Source organism: Onychostoma macrolepis, chromosome 02 (genome assembly GCF_012432095.1).
Source record: "Onychostoma macrolepis isolate SWU-2019 chromosome 02, ASM1243209v1, whole genome shotgun sequence".
NCBI lineage: Eukaryota > Metazoa > Chordata > Actinopteri > Cypriniformes > Cyprinidae > Onychostoma > Onychostoma macrolepis.
Genome location: NC_081156.1, coordinates 32,263,187 through 32,283,780, shown reverse-complemented (window position 1 = coordinate 32,283,780; position 20,594 = coordinate 32,263,187). Strand labels below are relative to the sequence as shown.

The following is a 20,594-nucleotide window of genomic DNA, read 5'->3' as shown; positions in this document are numbered from 1 at the left end:
CACAATGTCACTCCATGTTACTGTCTTCATGCTTTACCAGAACACATTATTAATTCATTCTACATTAAACTCCGATGACATTTCAAAGTAGGTTTTTTCTTAGTTTTTTTTTTCTAAAATGAAACTCATCCATCGTATATTAATTATTGATAAAATAATAATAATGATTTTAATACTAAAAAAGGAAATAATTTACTTGAAGCCTTTATATACAGAATAATGTATAAGTGTATTATTAATGCATTAATTATGCCTTGTAATGCACCTTATAATGAATGTGAGCTTAAGTTTTTTTTTTTTACAGTGCAACATTACAAAGTATAATGCACTAAAACACATAAACAAACAACCAAAGTCCGACATAGCAAGGAATCTGCAGACATTATAATGCATTTTTAAGATATAATAAGATATAAAGATATAATGCATTATAATATACACTATGAATACCTTTAAAATACATTTACACATAAAAGCTTCAAGTATTGTTACCTTTAATTATTAACATATTGACATTTTACATAATTTTAAACAAGGTCACAATAAATAATTATCCTATTATAATAATAATATTTACTATTATAACATCACTGACACTAAAATACTGTTTTGTAAAAATATTTAATTAATCTAAATTTAAATACATTATCAGCTGTTATATAGACTATACTTTTCAGTAAGTCTTTTTTATCATTAAAAAATATATATATATAACATTTATTCTATCACAGCCCATTTCACAGCCCTTCTATCACAGCCCAAATACAGAAAATCGTATTCTGTATTTTCTTGTAAAATGCATTTTAATAATCTTTTAATATCTTTTTTACAATGTATATTTTCATGCACTAAGCAATTTAAAAAAGAAAAAGGTTTTCAAAAGTGCTAATAACATGATGTTAAGTCTTCTAAGTTACTGGTACTAGGGGCATCCATACTACATTTTCTAGACATTAGCAAGACTTTAGGGCATTTTTGGCACAATTGTAGAATTGACCCATTTCTAGTTCACTATACAGTGACTGGATGTTTATTATAATCAGTTCAGATAGGGCCAGCAATGTCTTGTGTTATCCCCAAATGCCACAGGCTCTGAAAATCCCCACACTGAGTCCATGTTCAGGCTCTATTAAAACCTCACATACAGAATACAGAAAACAGAGTAAAGGAACAGATGCTTGCCTATCACTGGGGTAAAATCCTTCCATATTTTCAGTTGGGATGAACAGAAATGACATCATGAATATTGCAGGCTAATCTTTCAAAGATTCTTTAAAGACATGACGCAAAGTCCTCATTTACTGTGTAGTTTGATCTCAACTTACTTCGGTGATGTTTCAGAGGGTCATCCATAACTCTTCTAACAGGTACAGCCATTCTGAAATCAGCCAATCTCCAGAATTCCAATTTATGCTTACAAACATTTCAACTCAGAGGTCAACAGTGATAATCAGTGTTAAACAAAATGTACTGAATTTCAAAGAATTTTTAAAATTCTCGATTTCTTTAATTTTTTTAATTCTTTATCATTATTTTTTGAACATAATGTATATAATACAATATAATATATTATATACAATACACCCCATGTCCATAACATATTTGAGTAAATTGAACAGAAAAATGCTATAGAGTATTTACTGAAAAGGCGTATTAAAACACACCAGTTTTAAATGTTTAAAAATCCATTCCATTTTAATTCTACTTCCTTCAGTCAACGTTCTCCTTACTATTCTGCATCCTTATTGGTATCTTAATTCAATTTCAGAAATTTAAGTGTAATTTTAAAAGCATTCTTGATTCAACTCAACCTTGAACTGCTGCTCATTTCCTTAACTTGTTCACTTTGTTTAGCTTGTTCATCATGTGCACAATTTTGACAAACTGCTGCTTCATGGCCATGTCGGATCCTCCGCTGTGGACCAAATACCTAGAGTGAGCAACACCCTTATTCTGTTTTTATATGTTTATGCATATTTACAAATACAGTGTACTACTACTATTGCATCATTTTGGTGATCTCTAGAAGATGTCTTTTAAGATATTATTATTTGTTCACTGTTTGAAACTCTAAAAACAGGGGCATATTTAAATGTAAAGATTTTGCACACATGCTTTTTTTTTCTAAATTGAACTTGTCAGTCATACCATAATCACTGAAAAATACAGATATTAAAACTAAAAATTAAAATACTTTGTTTGTTAAATAATATTGAAATTTTTCAAAGATGGTCACAAAAAATTGCAGGTTTTTATTTTTTAGTAATTATTTATCAACCTGTTTATTTTGACAAAAATACTTAAAATAAATGCCTAATTAAAATTATATATATATACAGTGAGGAAAATAAGTATTTGAACACCCTGCTATTTTGCAAGTTCTCCCACTTAGAAATCATGGAGGGGTCTGAAATTGTCATCGTGGGTGCATGTCCACTGTGAGAGACATAATCTAAAAAAAAATCCAGAAATCACAATGTATGATTTTTAACTATTTATTTGTATGATACAGCTGCAAATAAGTATTTGAACACCTGTCTATCAGCTAGAATTCTGACCCTCAAAGACCTGTTAGTCTGCCTTTAAAATGTCCACCTCCACTCCATTTATTATCCTAAATTAGATGCACCTGTTTGAGGTCGTTAGCTGCATAAAGACACCTGTCCACCCCATACAATCAGTAAGAATCCAACTACTAACATGGCCAAGACCAAAGAGCTGTCCAAAGACACTAGAGACAAAATTGTACACCTCCACAAGGCTGGAAAGGGCTACGGGAAATTGCCAAGCAGCTTGGTGAAAAAGGTCCACTGTTGGAGCAATCATTAGAAAATGGAAGAAGCTAAACATGACTGTCAATCTCCCTCGGACTGGGGCTCCATGCAAGATCTCACCTCGTGGGGTCTCAATGATCCTAAGAAAGGTGAGAAATCAGCCCAGAACTACACGGGAGGAGCTGGTCAATGACCTGAAAAGAGCTGGGACCACCGTTTCCAAGGTTACTGTTGGTAATACACTAAGGCGTCATGGTTTGAAATCATGCATGGCACGGAAGGTTCCCCTGCTTAAACCAGCACATGTCCAGGCCCGACTTAAGTTTGCCAATGACCATTTGGATGATCCAGAGGAGTCATGGGAGAAAGTCATGTGGTCAGATGAGACCAAAATAGAACTTTTGGTCATAATTCCACTAAACGTGTTTGGAGGAAGAAGAATGATGAGTACCATCCCAAGAACACCATCCCTACTGTGAAGCATGGGGTGGTAGCATCATGCTTTGGGGTGTTTTTCTGCACATGGGACAGGGCGACTGCACTGTATTAAGGAGAGGATGACCGGGGCCATGTAATGCGAGATTTTGGGGAACAACCTCCTTCCCTCAGTTAGAGCATTGAAGATGGGTCGAGGCTGGGTCTTCCAACATGACAATGACCAAGCACACAGCCAGGATAACCAAGGAGTGGCTCTGTAAGAAGCATATCAAGGTTCTGGCGTGGCCTAGCCAGTCTCCAGACCTAAACCCAATAGAGAATCTTTGGAGGAGCTCAAACTCCGTGTTTCTCAGCGACAGGCCAGAAACCTGACTGATCTAGAGAAGATCTGTGTGGAGGAGTGGGCCAAAATCCCTCCTGCAGTGTGTGCAAACCTGGTGAAAAACTACAGGAAACGTTTGACCTCTGTAATTGCAAACAAAGGCTACTGTACCAAATATTAACATTGATTTTCTCAGGTGTTCAAATATTTATTTGCAGCTGTATCATACAAATAAATAGTTAAAAAATCATACATTGTGATTTCTGGATTTTTTTTTTTAGATTATGTCTCTCACAGTGGACATGCACCTACGATGACAATTTCAGACCCCTCCATGATTTCTAAGTGGGAGAACTTGCAAAATAGCAGGGTGTTCAAATACTTATTTTCCTCACTGTATATATATATATATATATATATTATTTTTTTAAATTTTTTTTTTTTTTTTACCATAACATCACAAACACTAAAAATGTTAAAATGTAAAAAAAATAAAATAATAATTAATCATCATTTTGGTGATCACTAGACGTCTGTGTATATAGTGTATTCTTATTTGTTCATAATTTTAAACTTAAACAAATACATTTTAATAATAAATTTTAAACAGACATATATTTAATTTGAAGAATTAGCATGCATGCTCTTTTTATTTTTTTTAAATGAAACTCATCAGTCATACCTTAATTATTAATTAATACAATGACATTTTACCTTATTTCAAACAAGAACAAATTTAATTAAAAAAATAATAATTTACCACTAAATAAACAAAAATAAATTTAATAAATTAATAATAATAAGTAAAAAAAAAAAATACTGTTTTGTAGAAAATATGTAATTAATCATCATTTTGGTGATCTCTAGAATATGTCCGTGTAGATTTGTTCACCGTTTTAAACTATAAAAATATAAAGAATTTGCACTCATGCATTTTAATGTCAATGTGAAATGTTCACAACCAACGCTATCTCACGACCAATTCATACGCATTTTACGAGGTGGCTAATTCGTACGACCTCATTCGTACGATTTTTGTACGATTTGTCTAAATCCCAGTGACAGGTAGGTTTAGGGGCGGGGTTAGGTGTAGGTCATTCGTACAAATTCATACGAATCGTCAACTTGTAAAATACGTACGATTTAGCAAAAATCGTATGAACTGGTACGAGTGAGGTCGTACGAATTAGCCACCTCGTAAAATATGTAAGAATTGCTGTGAGATCGGCCTGTCACAACACTTCCAAAATGATGCATTTCTGAGTGAAATAGGATATTTACTGAGAAATAAGTGTGCATTTACTCTGATTTATTGTTGATTAATGCAAAAGAACATACTGTAACGTTAGCATTCATAAGTGCTTCAGAATGTGTACTGAAATGCTAAAAAGAGTTTTCATCTTAATTTAATGCTTTGCTATGGTCCTGATAACCTCATTGGTAAGAGTCACATCTTCACCATTCTGCCTGCAGCATCAGGAATGCCACATTCCCATGATGTCACTTCCTGTTATGTTTTGAAGAGCTATAGCATTACAGCTCATTCACACGGAAGCGTGACAGTGTTAAATTTAAGCTAAAGCTGCATAGTGCAGGTTTCCAGTGTCTAAGCCGTGGCCTAGATTTTAACAGATGACTAGAGTTTCCATATTCACTGATTATACCTCTAGATGCCCTAATACAAAGCCACGATGACCCAGCTCCAATCAAACATCATATGCATGCATGAAATAGATTTCTAACAGATTGAATCTGAGCATGCAGCATGTTAACGATTCACCACTTGCATCAAAATAATCATTGAGCGAATTTTATGCATGTTACACAACAAGTCCACAGCTAGCTACACAACTCAATGTAAATAGTTGATGTTTGCTTTTGTATTCGTGCAGGTATACATTCACTGGCATTTACACGTTTGAGTCTCTAATAAAGATTTTGGCCAGAGGGTTTTGCATAGAGCCCTTCACCTTCCTCCGAGACCCATGGAACTGGCTGGATTTCAGCGTCATCGTCATGGCGTGAGTTTGGCATTTGCTTTTATTAACTCCATAAAGCCAACTGTATCATATTTGATAGCAAATTTCTAAAACTTTGGAATGATTGCACACAATTTTGTATACAATTTATGACATGGCTTCTGTCCTCTGATTGATTGTTTATGCTTTTTTAGCAAGTAAAAGGCCTTTTAGTATCATTCTAAAAATGTCCACTTTCAACTTGTGGTTCATGTGATTTTTTTTATAAAGTAAATGCAAGAATAACTTTTTTATTGTTTTATTTTATTTTGTTTTATTGTAATATTTCAAGACAAACACTTACTTGACTGAAGCAACTTAGGTTTATTTGATTATCCAGACATTCCGTTTTTAGAAAAATCATGCTAAAATGTGAGTATCAAATATGATCATCGGGCTTTGAGGAACGTTTATTTGATCATCTCTCAGTCACCATTGTATTGCATTGCATTGTATGTTTTGATCATAAAACTAAGCATTTAAATATCTTATTAAGACATTATTGGGAGATACAGAGTGACAACTGATATTTATATGCATTTTATATAAATATCTGCTATACTGTTATAAAGATCTCAGTGATTTAAATTACAAGCCATTAGAACTTAATTTTTGGACATATAAATATCAGAATCTGCACCAAATTGTATGATTTTGCTCAGTTTGGGCCTCTGAATAAAACTGAGGTGTTTTTTTCCTCCTTGAACTCAATATTATAACTGTATCATATAGAATGAGCCATAAAAAGCCTGATGTATCAAATATGATACTCAACAAAAATGTAACAAAACAAACAAACAAACAAAAAAATTGTCTAGAGGTTTAATTTACTTTTCCATTAAAAAAAAAAAAAATTCTAACTATTATTTTACATGTCAGGCATTACAGGGTTAATTGCCTAATTGCGGATAAGGACTTAAATACTGAGTGTTCTGAAACAATGTTCACAAATATGAAAATTGTATAATTTACTCACCCTCATATCAGTCCGAACTTTCTTCCCTGGAACATAAAAGGAGACATTTAGCTTATTGTTCATACTGCACTTTTAAATCTAAAAAGCAGACACCATGTTTCATAAATGACAAAACACCACCAGAAAGGATCATGACAATGGTTCATATGACTTATTTGTTTTATTTTATGTCTTCTGAAGTAATATGATTACTTTGTGTAAACAGTGACTGAAATTTAAGTTGTCACTCACTGAAATGTTTTGTGCGTGTGAATATATTTTACTGGAAATATGAACTTGTGTTTAGAAACAAAAACGGGCTGTTTTTTAAGTAGATATCAGCAGATCATATTCCCATGAGACTCAGTTATTCATGGAGCTGTCCATGGTGCTGAACACTAAACCAATGAGACCCAAGACTATATAAAGAGAGAGGAACTAAGAAAGATGTAAATCAAGGGATGCAGGTATCCAGATCGGGATTTGTCAGGTGACCTAAATATCCAGCACTACAGCTCCACCAAATCAGAGGAGTGGATTAACTGAAAGAGAGAGACAGACTACTGCAGGATGAACATTTCCCCTCATTAACAAACTGCTCTAGTTTGTCCTTCCAAGCTGTCTTCAAAGTTTAGAGGGTTTATCTCCTCTCATGCTTTGCATCTGAACTTTTGTAGGGTAAGATAAATGGCATATGTGCTCTTTCTCAAGAAACCTTGACATTTGTGGCTCTTACAAAAATAAATAAATTAACTAATTATATATATATATATATATATATATATATATATATATATATATATAATTAGTTTATTGTGGTGAAATACTGTGGGGAGATGGAGGCGGCGTATAAAGATTTTTGAGGAATGTTCCGGTTTCAGTACATGTTATGCTTTATGTACAGCTTGTGTGAAATGTGATTACCACAAGGAACAATTTTAACAAAAAGCAGTTAATGTAGAAGTCTATGGGGTAATGCTGTGAGGTAAAACAATAAATTACATAGTTTCAAAAATATAGCCACAAGACAACCATTACATGTGTTAACATAAACCTAGTGTGATAAATCAATTACTTACCTTGTCTGTGTAAAGTTATATCCTGTCATGACTATTTGCATGACTACAGTACATTAACTTATCACTAACTATCTTTATGCATAAAGATATCAGAAAAGGATGTTTTTTCCACCCAAAGGAGCAAGGTGGTTAATACATAACTTGTTCAATGTTATTTTAGTATTATTAATATACTATATTATAATATATATTATAAAAATATATATTATTTCGATGGCCAAAAGACCTCATGCAAATAGAAAAAGCACCAGCAAATCAAGAAAACATCTTCATCAGTTTAACAGCAGGTGCTGCAAATGCTCACAACACAACCAAATAAAGAATTTTATTTGCATTGCGTTTCTTTGTTTGGTTGTGTTGTGAGCATTTGCAGCACGTGTGTTGTAAAATTGCCGAAGTTGTTTTCTTAATTTGCAGGTGTTTTTTCTATTTGCAGCTCTTGGCCACCGTATATTATAGTTTTTATACATATTTTAAAATGGCTTTTATTTATTATATTTTAAGTTTTAATTTCAATTTTATTTTATTTATTAAATATTTCTATTTAAATTTTTCAACTTAAATGTATTTAAGTTAGTTGCTCAGGCAACATTTCTAATATTCTTTTAGTTAAATTCTTTCATCTAATATTTATATTTTACTTTATTTTGAGCTTCTTTCTATTAATAAATGTTTTTAATAGATTTAGACCTAGACAAATAATCCTATAGGTAAAAAGGCAACTGAGAAGCTTTGTAACTCAATTAGCATACATTTTATAAGAATTAATCTATAAAATATTAATATGCACTTTAATAAAAACAGAAGTGGCACTTTTTTTGCATTTACACCTTGAGACATCCATTGTAAGTCCATGTTTGTTAGCCTTGTTTGTCACGGGAAACGTGAGTCAAAATGATCATGACTTTGCATGAACAAAAATCAATGCACAAACTTATTAGAGAGCTGAGCTTTTTTTGGGGAATGACTTCTTTTTTTCCCCCCAGGTATGTGACAGAGTTTGTAGACCTCGGCAACGTATCAGCATTACGGACGTTCAGAGTTCTGCGTGCTCTAAAAACTATATCAGTGATCCCAGGTGAGGGACGCGTTCAGTCCCGCTATCCACTTTACTTTCATACAGGCACTGGATAAGCCAATGAACTTATTTATTTGAATGTAATCTATTTTTTCTTTTTTTTTTTTCTTCAGGTTTAAAGACCATTGTCAGTGCTCTCATCCAGTCAGTTAAAAAGCTAGCGGACGTGATGATCCTCACTGTTTTCTGTCTCAGTGTCTTCGCTCTGATTGGTCTACAGCTCTTTATGGGAATCCTACGACAGAAGTGTGTCCGTAGCCCCGCCCTCTGTGTTAACTCCACCTTCCCCATCAACGGGAGCTTTGTTTGTAACAACAAGACATGGCTCTCCATCAAGGACTTCTTAACTAATGAAGGTTCAGACAATTTTTATTGGACATAATGCTACACATGCACGGCAATCATTAATTCTACTGTCAATTTATAAAGTTGCAATGCTCACTAAATCAAATCAATGTGCTGAACTATGTACTGATTAAATCACATTCAATCATTCTGAATTTACAAAACAAATCACTTTTGCATTGAACTGAAAATCAATTAATCGTGAATCGCATCGATTTGCTGTCACAGCCCAGCATTATTGATATTTAATGTTGAACAAGGTTGAGTGATAGACACTGAAAACAAATCAATGAAACTCACCAAGATAACGTTTGCCAGTCAGTATTAGATCAACATGACAGAGGTCAACATGGTTCTGCTAAGCTTAGTGGATTCACTAGAGACGTTTAAAGTACTAATGAACTCTGTAATCAAACTAAACAGACATTCAAAGCAGTGTTATTTAGTAGACACTATTACAGATTTTGTGAATATTTTTAATTACATTTTATTTTTTAAATATTTTCTGTTTTAATTTTAATGTTAGTTAAAAGTTTGTTGTGCTTTTGTCATTATTATTATTATTATTATTATTTTAATATTCCTTTATTTATTTTTATTCAAGTTTAGTTTTTAGTTATTTTAGTAGTAAAAATGAGAAATGTTGCATTGGCCACTAGCAGAAATAAAATAAGCTAATAAAGTAATAATGCTTTTATAAATACTTATAATAATTATTAATTATAATGAATAATAAATATAAATCATAATGATAAAAATATTTGTTATAATTATTTTTTTTTTTAGTTAATGTTTATTTCAAGTAATGGAATTGTATTTGTTTTCATTAACAATAATAACCCTGAATCAAAATTTCAGTGATTCAAAACAGTCTCAGTCTGACGTGTCTTGCAAAAGCAACTGAATTTTGTTTTTATTGTTCCCTTAGACAATTTCTACAAAATTGAAGGATCCAAGGATGCCTTAATATGCGGATACAGCAGCGATGCTGGGTAAGTCATCTCACTAATTACATTGAGATAAATCCAACAAGGTTTTAGAGTGTGAATTAGTGAATATAAAATTTCTGTACAAGGTGACCATGTAGATCTATCTGCTTGCTTCAGCTCGGCCTCACAGATAATCACTCAGTATCAGTGTACCATGAGCTCATCAAGCCCATTGTCATTAATATGAAATCAAACACGACCATAGTGCAGCTATAATTTCCATAAATCCTAAAAAGGATGATGGTTTATCTGAGAACACACAACGTCGTCTCTGTGCGTGAGGACACAGAGCGGTCAGCATGGTGACATGTGGTGTGTAATCAGAGGTCTGTGATAGTTAACCACAATCTCTCACGATATGACTAAACGAGCAGCTGTCATTAGTAGAACAAGCTTTAAAGCCCTATTATAATGTTAGGAAAAAGTTTCGCAAATAAATAAATACATAAAAATTTAAATATAGGTTTTCATACAGCCCCCATTTTATATTTTAAAATAAAAAAATAAAATCTAACTCAAAACATTGACAAAATCAATAATATATATATATATATATATATATAATATATATTTAATAATTAATAATAAATAAATCACAGCATTTACACTCATCAGAGCTTTCCTGTAGCTCAAATAGTAGAGCATGCCGCTAGCAACGCCAGGATCATTGGTTCGATTCCCAGGGAAAGCAAGAGCTGATAAAATGTAAAAACTGTAACTTGAATGCAATGTAAGTCGCTTTGGATAAAAGCGTCTGCTAAATGCATAAATGTAAATGTAAATGAATTAACCTAGTTGTCTCTGCATTGTATACGTTGCAAGAAAAAGTATACAAACATCCAAAAAATGCATTAATGCTTTTAAGCTACCCTAATAAAATAAAATAAAAAATTTTAATCATATTTTACAATGTGTTGCTAGATGGTATACCCAAAATGCAGTATTCATCTAACTCCACTGTGTTAGCCCTCTCATACAGAGCTCAAACCAATCCTCATGTGACACCTAAAGGGTAACCAGTCCCATGCAGTCTAGTAACCACTAACCTCTGAGATAATAAACCTGCAGTGATTCTCCTATGGGAAAGAAGCAAGATATTATGATGCACCCTCCTATACATCTCCGAGTGGACTGATGCATTGAGGATTGCTGTGATACAGGCCATGACGTGAACCATTCCTCAAATCAGGTGTCTTGTTGAGCGGAGGTGTGCTATTAGTGACTGGACTTATGATTTCTACCTGGTGGATGAAAAAAAAAACAGGTGAAAATATACAGACTTGCAATGAAGGAGGAACATAGAGAGCAGAATATCACAGAGACTGACTGAGCCCATTAGTAACCAACCAGTTTCTCAGAAAACAAGACTTCATTTTGCATCTCAAGTAAATGTATCTTGGTTTAAGGATGCTTAGAAATTTGTATTGGAAAGAAAAACTACAGAGGAAGATATTCATTTGTTTCATATTCAGTGTATGCAACATTTAATGCCACGACTTTATTAAATTTAAGACTTTCTGCTCCGATTTATAACCATTTTAGGCCTTAGTTTGTAGAAGAATTAATTGAGACTTCAGTATATACCTTTTTAACACCTGATTATTCTCTTAAATTATTTAAATTACTGAAAAGGTTTTAAATGAGCAAATGTTTTGTTTATTTATTTAAAAAAAAAATACTGCATTAAAAGAATTACACTTTAAAAGAAACACTGTAATGTATTCAGTCCATGAATGCTGAGAGTTTTTTTTGTTTGTGCATAAACAATCTCACGCCAATAATCCGCTGAATTAAGAGTGAAAGTCCTTCATTGTGGGTCTCACTAACCGTCTCCGTCTCCACAGTGCGCAGACATAATCCTGCAAATCCCAGCAACACTGTTCAGACCGGAGCCACGGGATGATGTTTGTGGTGCCAGGGCTATAGTTCAAGGATTTTATTGTGCTAAATACCCATCTGTGTTAATGTGAAATATTGCACTGTTAGGGGTATTAGTGATTATGAGGAACAGAAACAAAAATAACCCAAAAGCAGAACATTTGAGAGAATTTTATAAACTGCAAGATGCGATTTATTTTTTTGCATTTAACTTGAGAATTTAACTTTTATTGGCTACAAACTGTTGAATAACTTTTAGACAAAATATACAAAATGCAAGCTTTCTTTACGTAGCATAGGGTTTTGTAATTACTCACGATTAATCAAAGTTTCACTCGCCTTAAAAACTACAAACCTCATCCTACTCGCCTTTATAACTCATATCAACCTCACCCAGTAAGAAGAAGCAACGATCTGTGTGTCTGCCTGTGATCTGGGTTTAACACTTTCAGTTCCCATCAGTGCTCTCGACCCACGGCACACATCCCAGAGAGGATTTCCCCTCTACATTCACATCTGATCCCTCCTAAGCCCTTTTGTAGGTTTGTTAATGGCTGTTTTTACGACAACAGAACATTGGGGATTTGCACTGCTCTTTTCTCTCTCTCTTTTTCTGTATGAGAAACAGAGAATGACATGTAATGAGATACAGACAGAAAACACCCTATATATAACATTAGATGCACTAAAATCAGAACAATTAATTACTCTTGGAATGGACAGCTTATTGGACAGCTTATTAGTATGGAGTAAATACAGCTTAAATTAATTTGTGGACTAATAAAAATATAGTCAAAATGTCACTATATACAGGTGCATCTAAAAAAAAAATTAATATTGTGAAAACTGTTTTTGTAACTGATTTTAAAAAGTGAAACATTCATATATTCTAGATTCATTACATGTAAATTAAAACATTTTAAAAGTTTTTTTGTTTTCATTTTGATGAGTAGAGCTTACAGCTCATGAAAGTCAAAAATCCAATATCTCAAAATATTAGAATATTTCCAAAGATCAATCAAAAAAAGGGTTTGCAAAACAGAAAAGTTCACGTTCTTTAAAGTATGTTCGTTTATGCATTCAATACTTGGTCGGGACTCTTTTAGCACAAGCTCCAGCATCAGTGAGGAGTGGCATGGAAGCGATCAGCCTGTGGCTCTGCTGAGGCACTATTGAGTCTTGGTCAGCAAACCACTTGGAAGTGGTTTTGGCACTGTGGGCAGGTGCTAAAGTCCTGCTGGAAAAGGAAATCAGCATCTCAAAGCATGTCAGCAGATGGAAGCATAAAGTGCTCCAAAATCTCCTGATAGACAGCTGCATTGACTTTGGACTTGATAAAACACAATGGACCAACACCAGCAGACGTCACGGCACCCAGATCATCACTGACTTCGGAAACTTCACACTGGACTGGATTCTGTGCCTCTCCAGTCTTCCTCCAGACTCCAGACCTTGATTTCCAAATTAAATGCAAAATTTACTTTTATCTGAAAACAGGACTTTGGACCACTGAGCAACAGTCCAGCTCTTTTTCTCTTTAGCCCAGGTAAGATGCTTCTGACGTTGTTTCTGATTCAGAAGTGGCTTGGTAGTCCTTTTCCTGAAGACGTCTGAGCGTGGTGACTCTTGATGCACTGACTCCAGCTTCAGTCCACTACTTGTGAAGCTCTCCCAAGTGTTTGAATCGGCTTTGCTTGACAGTATTCTCAAGCTTGCGGTCATCCCTGTTGCTTGTGCACCTTTTCCTACCCAATTTCTTCCTTCCAGTCAACTTTGCATTTAATATGCTTTGATACAGCACTCTGTGAACAGCCATCCCTTTCAGTAATGACCCTCAGTGATTGTCTTGTGGACCATTGCCAAGTCAGCAGTCTTCCCCATTGTTGTGGTTTCAAAGAACAAGAGATACCCGGAATTTATACTGTAGGGATGGTCATTTAATGAAACTCAAATGTAAATATTCTAATATTTTGAGATACTGGATTTTTGACTTTCATGAGCTATAAGCGCATCAAAAGAAAAAAAGAAGGAAAAAAAAAAGAAAATGAAAGTTTCACTTTTTTAAATGTTACAAAAAAAAATAAATTATAAAAAATTGAGATGCACCTGTAATGCATTTTCTGGAAAATAAGTAAAATGGGTAAAAATGCCGTTATTGGTAGAAAAAAAGTTGCATCGGTGTATAAGTCACATTTTCCCAGCTAACAAGGAAGGTTCTTAGTTAGAACTTTGGCTAACATTCTGGTAAGGTTCTCTCAAACTTATTAATAAACGTTCTTCCAGTAATTATAACAAAATATTTGTTTAGAATTATCTGGTCTTTAATAATGTTCTCAAAACAGTAGCAGAAAATGTTATTTATACAAAATTCATGGAGTATTTTATTTCTGAAATGATTAGACGGTTTTTAAAATGTTACTACTTCTTGTAGAGCGCTCAGAGGACATTCAAAAGTAACGTTCCCATAATGTTTGCCAAAATAAAAATTCAGAGAACATTCAGAAATAACATTTTTATAATTGAATGTGAATGTTAGCAAAAGCTTCTTAGAATATATTTTTGTTAATTGGGTTATTTTTACATTCAGAAATAATGTAAAATACTGGTAAATGAAACAAAACATACCTTGGTCATTTGGTACAAATCCAAATGTGTGCGCTTATATGACTCAGGTCTCTTCAATGCATGTCTGTGAGATTTTATTGGTTACTTTATAGTGTACCAACTGAAAATCATAAGCCTGCTCACTTATAAAATATATAATAACAGCACACCTGTGTCTGTGCCACAGTTTATGTTTAACAGAAACGCAAATATATGTGTGAATAGCCTGCTGTCAAAAGTTTGCATACTTGCTAAATTCTTCAGCAGCTGATATGAAAGGTCAGCACTTACATGTGAGTGGGCAGATCCTGAGAGACTCTTATAACCATCGTTTCAGTCACCTCCAGGACACGGTTACTATAGAGACCTGAGTACCTCTGTCCTCATGGCAACCTCAATCCCAACTAATGCACGGATTTAACCTGTTGACTGATGCTGAACTGGAGCAGACCTACAGGAAAGAAGAAAAAACACAAATGAGATCTCATCAATCTCTCAGTTGTTTCTCCTGCTTTTTAGATGTTGCTCCTGAGAAAAAGACTTTAAATCTTTAAAATCTTCAGCGCTAAATCTCCACTAAAACTACAGTGTCAGAAGATACCTCAAAAATAAAGATTTGCCTAGACTGGGATCTCAGTGTCTTACAGAAAATGTTTATTGCTCAAAGAAAGCTATTATATAGCTCTTGAGACTTAATTGAATTCTTAGGTATGAGTCATTTGAGCATCAGCTTTGTTAAGATATAAAATTTTACATACACTACAAAGGTTTGGGATCAGTAAGTTTTTTTTTTTTTTTTTTTTAAGAAATGAATACTTTTATTCAGCAAGGACACATTAAATTGATCAAAAGTGACAGTGAAGACATTTATAATGTAACAAAAGATTTCTGTTTCAAATAAATGCTTGTTTTTAACTTTCCAATCAAAAAGTCCTGAAAAAATATAATGGTTTTCACAAAATTATGAAGCAGCACTACTGTTTTCAACATTGATAATAATCAGAAATGTTTCTTGAGCAGCAAATCAGCATATTAGAATGATTTCTGAAGGATCATGTGACACTGAAGGCTGAAAATTCAGCTTTGATCACAGGAATAAATTACATTTTACTACACATTCACACAGGAAACATATTTCTGATTAAATAAATGCAGTTTTGGTGAGCGTAAAAGTGTTGTTTCAAAAACATGAAAAAATATACTGACCCCAGACTTTTAACCAGTAGCGCATAAAGATATTTCACATATAAAATTGTCATCAATTCTCCTTTTAAGAGAATTTGAGGAGGATCATCCAAAATAACGTTCTAGATTTACAACACAGGTTTTATTGCTACAGTCTCTTGAGCGTGGTATTGTACTGGACTGTATTATATAAACCTGTGTGTGTTTGAACACATTGTCAGGGAGATCATGGTTGCACGGCCTCTCTCTTTCTGCCTTCGGGCGAGAGATTTACAGATGGCCTCGTTTTGCGGCTCTGCTGTCCAGATGTTGGCAGTTCCATTACTAAATGATCCCTCTGTCAGATTGACATGCGTCTGTCCTATGCTTGGCCTGTCACTCAAACTTAATGTCACCATGGTAACCGAGAGAAAGAGAGGATGGATTGAGGGTGGGAGGAAAAAAATTAACTGCAACTCAATACCCATCTGTTTACTTATAATCTTCCTTTTGGGTCTTAACGTATATGACTGTTGTGCTGCCGTAATGGAACTGAGATGATTTTCTATAAATCTGAAGGTTTGGGAACACTATATACTGTCAGCAAGGAAACATTAAATTGATGAAAAGTGACAGTACAGATGTGTATAATGTTACAAAAGATTTTCACAAAGTTTCCACAAAAATATGAAGCAGCACAATTGTTTTCATATTAGATTATGATTTATGAAGGAACATGTGACACTGAAGACTGGAGTATTAATGCTGAAAATTCAGCTGCACATCACAGGAATAAATCAAATTTTACAATATATTATAACAGAAAATTGTTATTTTAAACTGAAACATTATTTCACAATATTACCAATTTTACTATATTTTTGATCAAATAAATATAGACTTAGTAAGCATAAAATTCTACTTTCAAAAACACAAAATCTTACTGATCCCAAACCTTTGAACAGTTGTGCATAATACTTAAAATTGTCTTTAAAATGTTTATACATCATATTTCTTTTACTGCCATTAAACTGTCAATTCAAGTAAGAAAATATATTTTCTATTTTCATATGTAATACAGGGGGGAAAAAAAGGTTATTGGGAATCACAATATTTTCTTTTGTTTGTTTTTGGCTAAAGTCACAGTGAAAACAATATTAAAGAGGCTAAATATAGGTTTCATTTTCTAGAAGCATGATATTTATTTTTTGGGGGGGTTAAATCGGATCATACTTTTGTCACATTCTCCCATGTTTTTGTGCTATATTCTCTAATGACTCGCATTGCCATTCCTGTGGTTAAGTATCTTTATGTTTCCTCCGTACACAGGAAGTGCCCTGATGGGTTTGACTGTTTAAAAACAGGTCGGAACCCAAACTACGGCTACACAAGCTTTGACACCTTTGGCTGGGCTTTCCTGGCGCTCTTCAGACTAATGACACAAGACTACTGGGAAAACCTCTATCATCAGGTAGCAGCCATGACACTGAAGGAATAAGCATCTGTTATCTGTCATCTAAATATTATCTCTTCTTCCTATCCATGACAGACTTTGCGGTCAGCAGGGAAGACCTACATGATTTTCTTTGTGCTGGTGATATTTCTGGGTTCGTTCTACCTGGTGAACTTGATCCTAGCTGTTGTGGCCATGGCATATGAGGAGCAAAACCAAGCGACCATCGCAGAAGCCTGGGCAAAAGAAAGGGAGTTTCAACTGGCGATGGAACAGCTACGCAAGGAACAGAGAGTAATTCGACAACTACTTTATAACTAGCTGTCTGAAATAAACAAAGTTCATTACCCGAACCTCAACTTCTTGTAGTATCAGATACAACTGTATTTTGCCTTTCCTTTAGCAGCTTTGGTTAAAATCAATTGCGAATGTCATTTCATGATGATTTCGAATACAACTTAAAATACTGAAATGATTCTCTTTTCCCAGCACCTACCTAAAATGTGTTGCACTACACTGCAAGAAACATGTATATTAGGACAATACACAGTTATTATACTCAATTCATTTCATTTTAATTGCAAATTCAGCTCAAGCACATCTGATTTTGTGTTCTCGTTGGTATTAGGCATTAGCAAAAGAGCGTAGAAAAGAGGCTGAGATGGCCCTGGCAGCGGATTTATCTCCGTCATCTTTCTCTCGAAAAGATTCGGTGAAATGCCGAGGTAGAACGAGATCCCACAGAATGCTTTCAGAAGAGATGGAGGACAACTTTTTGCCCAAATTTGACCCATTTGATGAGAAAGTAAGCACTATTTCATAACTCTTTTATTTATATTTGGCTTTAAGGTACACTCATACCTGGTCATTTTTCCAGATTCAAAAAGCTGTTGTCTAATTTTATTTATTTATTTTTTTTAAATGACTGAGTGCACTTTTAAATCCCAACATAAAATGCACTAAATAAATATTTAATAAAATATTCTTAAGTAAAATTGTTAAGTTTTTTGTGGGAAATTAATCTTTTAGATTAATCGATAAATTAGTCGATAGATTAATCGAAATAAAAATAGTTGTTAGTGGCAGCCCTAATAGTTACATTTTTATATTTTCAATTTGCGTTTCAATTTTAGTAAAAATTTTAGTAATTTTGTTTTTGTAATTTTTATGTAGCATTTATTAATTAATTAAATCTATATAGTATTTATTATATTTTATTTATTAGTTTTAGTTATTTTAGTAATTCAGTATAAAAATGATAAATGTTGCCTTGTTAACTAGCTGAACTAAGTTTACTTTTTTCTTGTTAGTGTCTGGTCTTGTTGGTGTTGGGTGATATGCTGAATTCTAATATCATCCTATCGTCAGCCTGTGAGCTCCCAGATACACGATATTATCGTCCTAATTTATTTATTTATTAAGTTTCATTGCCTAAAATCAGCCTAATGTTTTTAATATGACTGAATTTGTATTTAACATAATAACAATTTAATAAAAACATTTTAAGTTATTAATTTACCAAAGAACATCATAAATGACTTCAGTATGCACTTTAAAAAACACTCCCGTTACAATCAGTGAAGCTATCTACACTGTATGATGAATAAATCTCTTATACTTACATCGCACGTACATCTGCACTTTGTTGTTTATGATGAGAGAATTCGCCAAAAGAATTCAACAAAAGTCCACAGTTTCAGCGATGACTCATCTGAACGCCTCTGATTGGCCATTGCATTCATATATCAATAGAATCGTGTGTGATTGGTTATAACGCGCAACACTGTAAAAACACAGAAAAAGAAAAATGATGGAACAAATAAATCCGTGTATTATTCGTTCATTCGTTTTTTTGATTTAATATTGAAAGTAGAAAAATGAAAAAAATGGCTCCTTTTTCTTTTCTTTTTTTTCTTTTTCTTTTTTAAATTTTCGTTTTTCGTTCAGGGGTAGAACAGCTTGAATATTCGATTTCTACATGTGGGCAGGAATTAAAAGGCCCTTTCTGCTGATTGGTCAGCCTAAGATCAAACCGCGCCGTCATCAGTTCTTCTGCAGTAAGGGGTCCGCGGAATAATTTGCTATAGCCTACCGTATTTCCAGACTGTAAAGTCGCTTTTTTATCATGATACATAGGCCTACTGTAATGTATTCCAAAGTGACTTATATGATGCATTTAACGTCAAATAATCTAAATGAAGCCTTTTAAATCAAAAAACGAATGAACGAATGATACACGGATTCAAATAAGCCCTAATATTAATTAGATAGTATTACTAGCTTAATAATAATGATAATAATAATCGTCTTGCTATCCTCAAAGGCATCAGCCACAGGCGATATCTCTGACTATCATCGATACACGATATTATCGTCTATCGGCACAACCCAATGTCTTGTCTTTCTTATCATCTACTTTCTAATGTCTCTCCTGTCCTTCAGCCAGCTCACCCTCTCCTAGCCACTCTCTCATCCCATCCTCTGAGCACCCGTCGCGGAAGCCAACTCAGCACCTTTACCTACCGGCCGCGCAACAGTTCAGAGGCCGACTTTGCAGACGACGAACACAGCATCCACGGTGATGGGCGGAGCCGAGCAGGTTCCATGGTGACACCGTGGAACAAACGTCGTACAGGTAGCATCAGGAGTCACTCGTCGCAGGTGTTTATGCCCACCCTCACCCTTAACGGCAGACTAAACATTTCTCTGGACCAAAACGGCATCACCAGCATCGGCCCGCACACCCCGACCTCTGTTCCAGCGTTCAGCATGGAGAAGGTCAGGGAGGACACGGTATGGTATGGTCTTATCTCTTTACCCCTGTTTTCCATGAAAAATGGAACTCATGTTATTTACTCACCCTAATGTTCCTGGAATCCTAGATGTTTGTCCTTCAAAGAACACAAAAGTAGTTGTAAAGGAGAATGTCCAAGAAAAACTGTCAGCTTCCATCTTATGGTTCCACTGAATACGGCTTTAGAAGGAAGTTGCCTACCTAGGCAGCAGACAATGAGGAAGTTCTAGAAAAGATCTGATGTTTTGATGTTCACTTTGATTGACAGGAGCCAGTGTGTCAGAACGAACAGACCACTGCAGCTGCCAAGCTGACTGTTGACGTGCAGGAGGAAGTCCCACCCCCTCGCAGGAAGAGAGGACTGAGCTCTGTCAGCTTCTTCAGTGATGCCATAGACGGTGTGATTGACTAAAATAGTTTAAGAAAAATAAAAAGACACAAATGAGTCCATTGTTTACATGTTGTAAGAGTACAGAACTATAAAATCAATGTTGAGATCAGCTTAGGTCATTGAATCTGAGAATAATTTGATGAGAAATGTTTGAGTTCACATTGAGATTTCTCACTTTTAGTTGTAGACTTTTGTACCTTGTGAAATCTGAGCACAGTTTGAGACTGTTGAACTCTCTTCTGAAACATTTTCTCATGAGACAAACCAGGAGAAGAAAAAGTATCTGATTGCTCTCCATTTAATCTCACAGCT

At 34.2% G+C, this 20,594-nt stretch overlaps 1 protein-coding gene across 1 annotated transcript in view; it reads left to right on the top strand.

The window, feature by feature from the left end:
- scn12aa (sodium channel, voltage gated, type XII, alpha a) overlaps window positions 1-20,594 on the top strand; it is a 50,242-nt gene that overhangs the window by 7,083 nt on the left and 22,565 nt on the right. Inside the window, exons 3-12 of the mRNA XM_058753223.1 lie at window positions 1,846-1,935; window positions 5,427-5,555; window positions 8,573-8,664; window positions 8,778-9,020; window positions 9,938-10,001; window positions 16,974-17,115; window positions 17,194-17,391; window positions 17,726-17,902; window positions 19,540-19,890; window positions 20,160-20,289. Of these exons, the coding sequence (XP_058609206.1) occupies window positions 1,846-1,935; window positions 5,427-5,555; window positions 8,573-8,664; window positions 8,778-9,020; window positions 9,938-10,001; window positions 16,974-17,115; window positions 17,194-17,391; window positions 17,726-17,902; window positions 19,540-19,890; window positions 20,160-20,289 (1,616 nt within the window). The remainder of the gene's footprint in view (window positions 1-1,845; window positions 1,936-5,426; window positions 5,556-8,572; window positions 8,665-8,777; window positions 9,021-9,937; window positions 10,002-16,973; window positions 17,116-17,193; window positions 17,392-17,725; window positions 17,903-19,539; window positions 19,891-20,159; window positions 20,290-20,594) is intronic.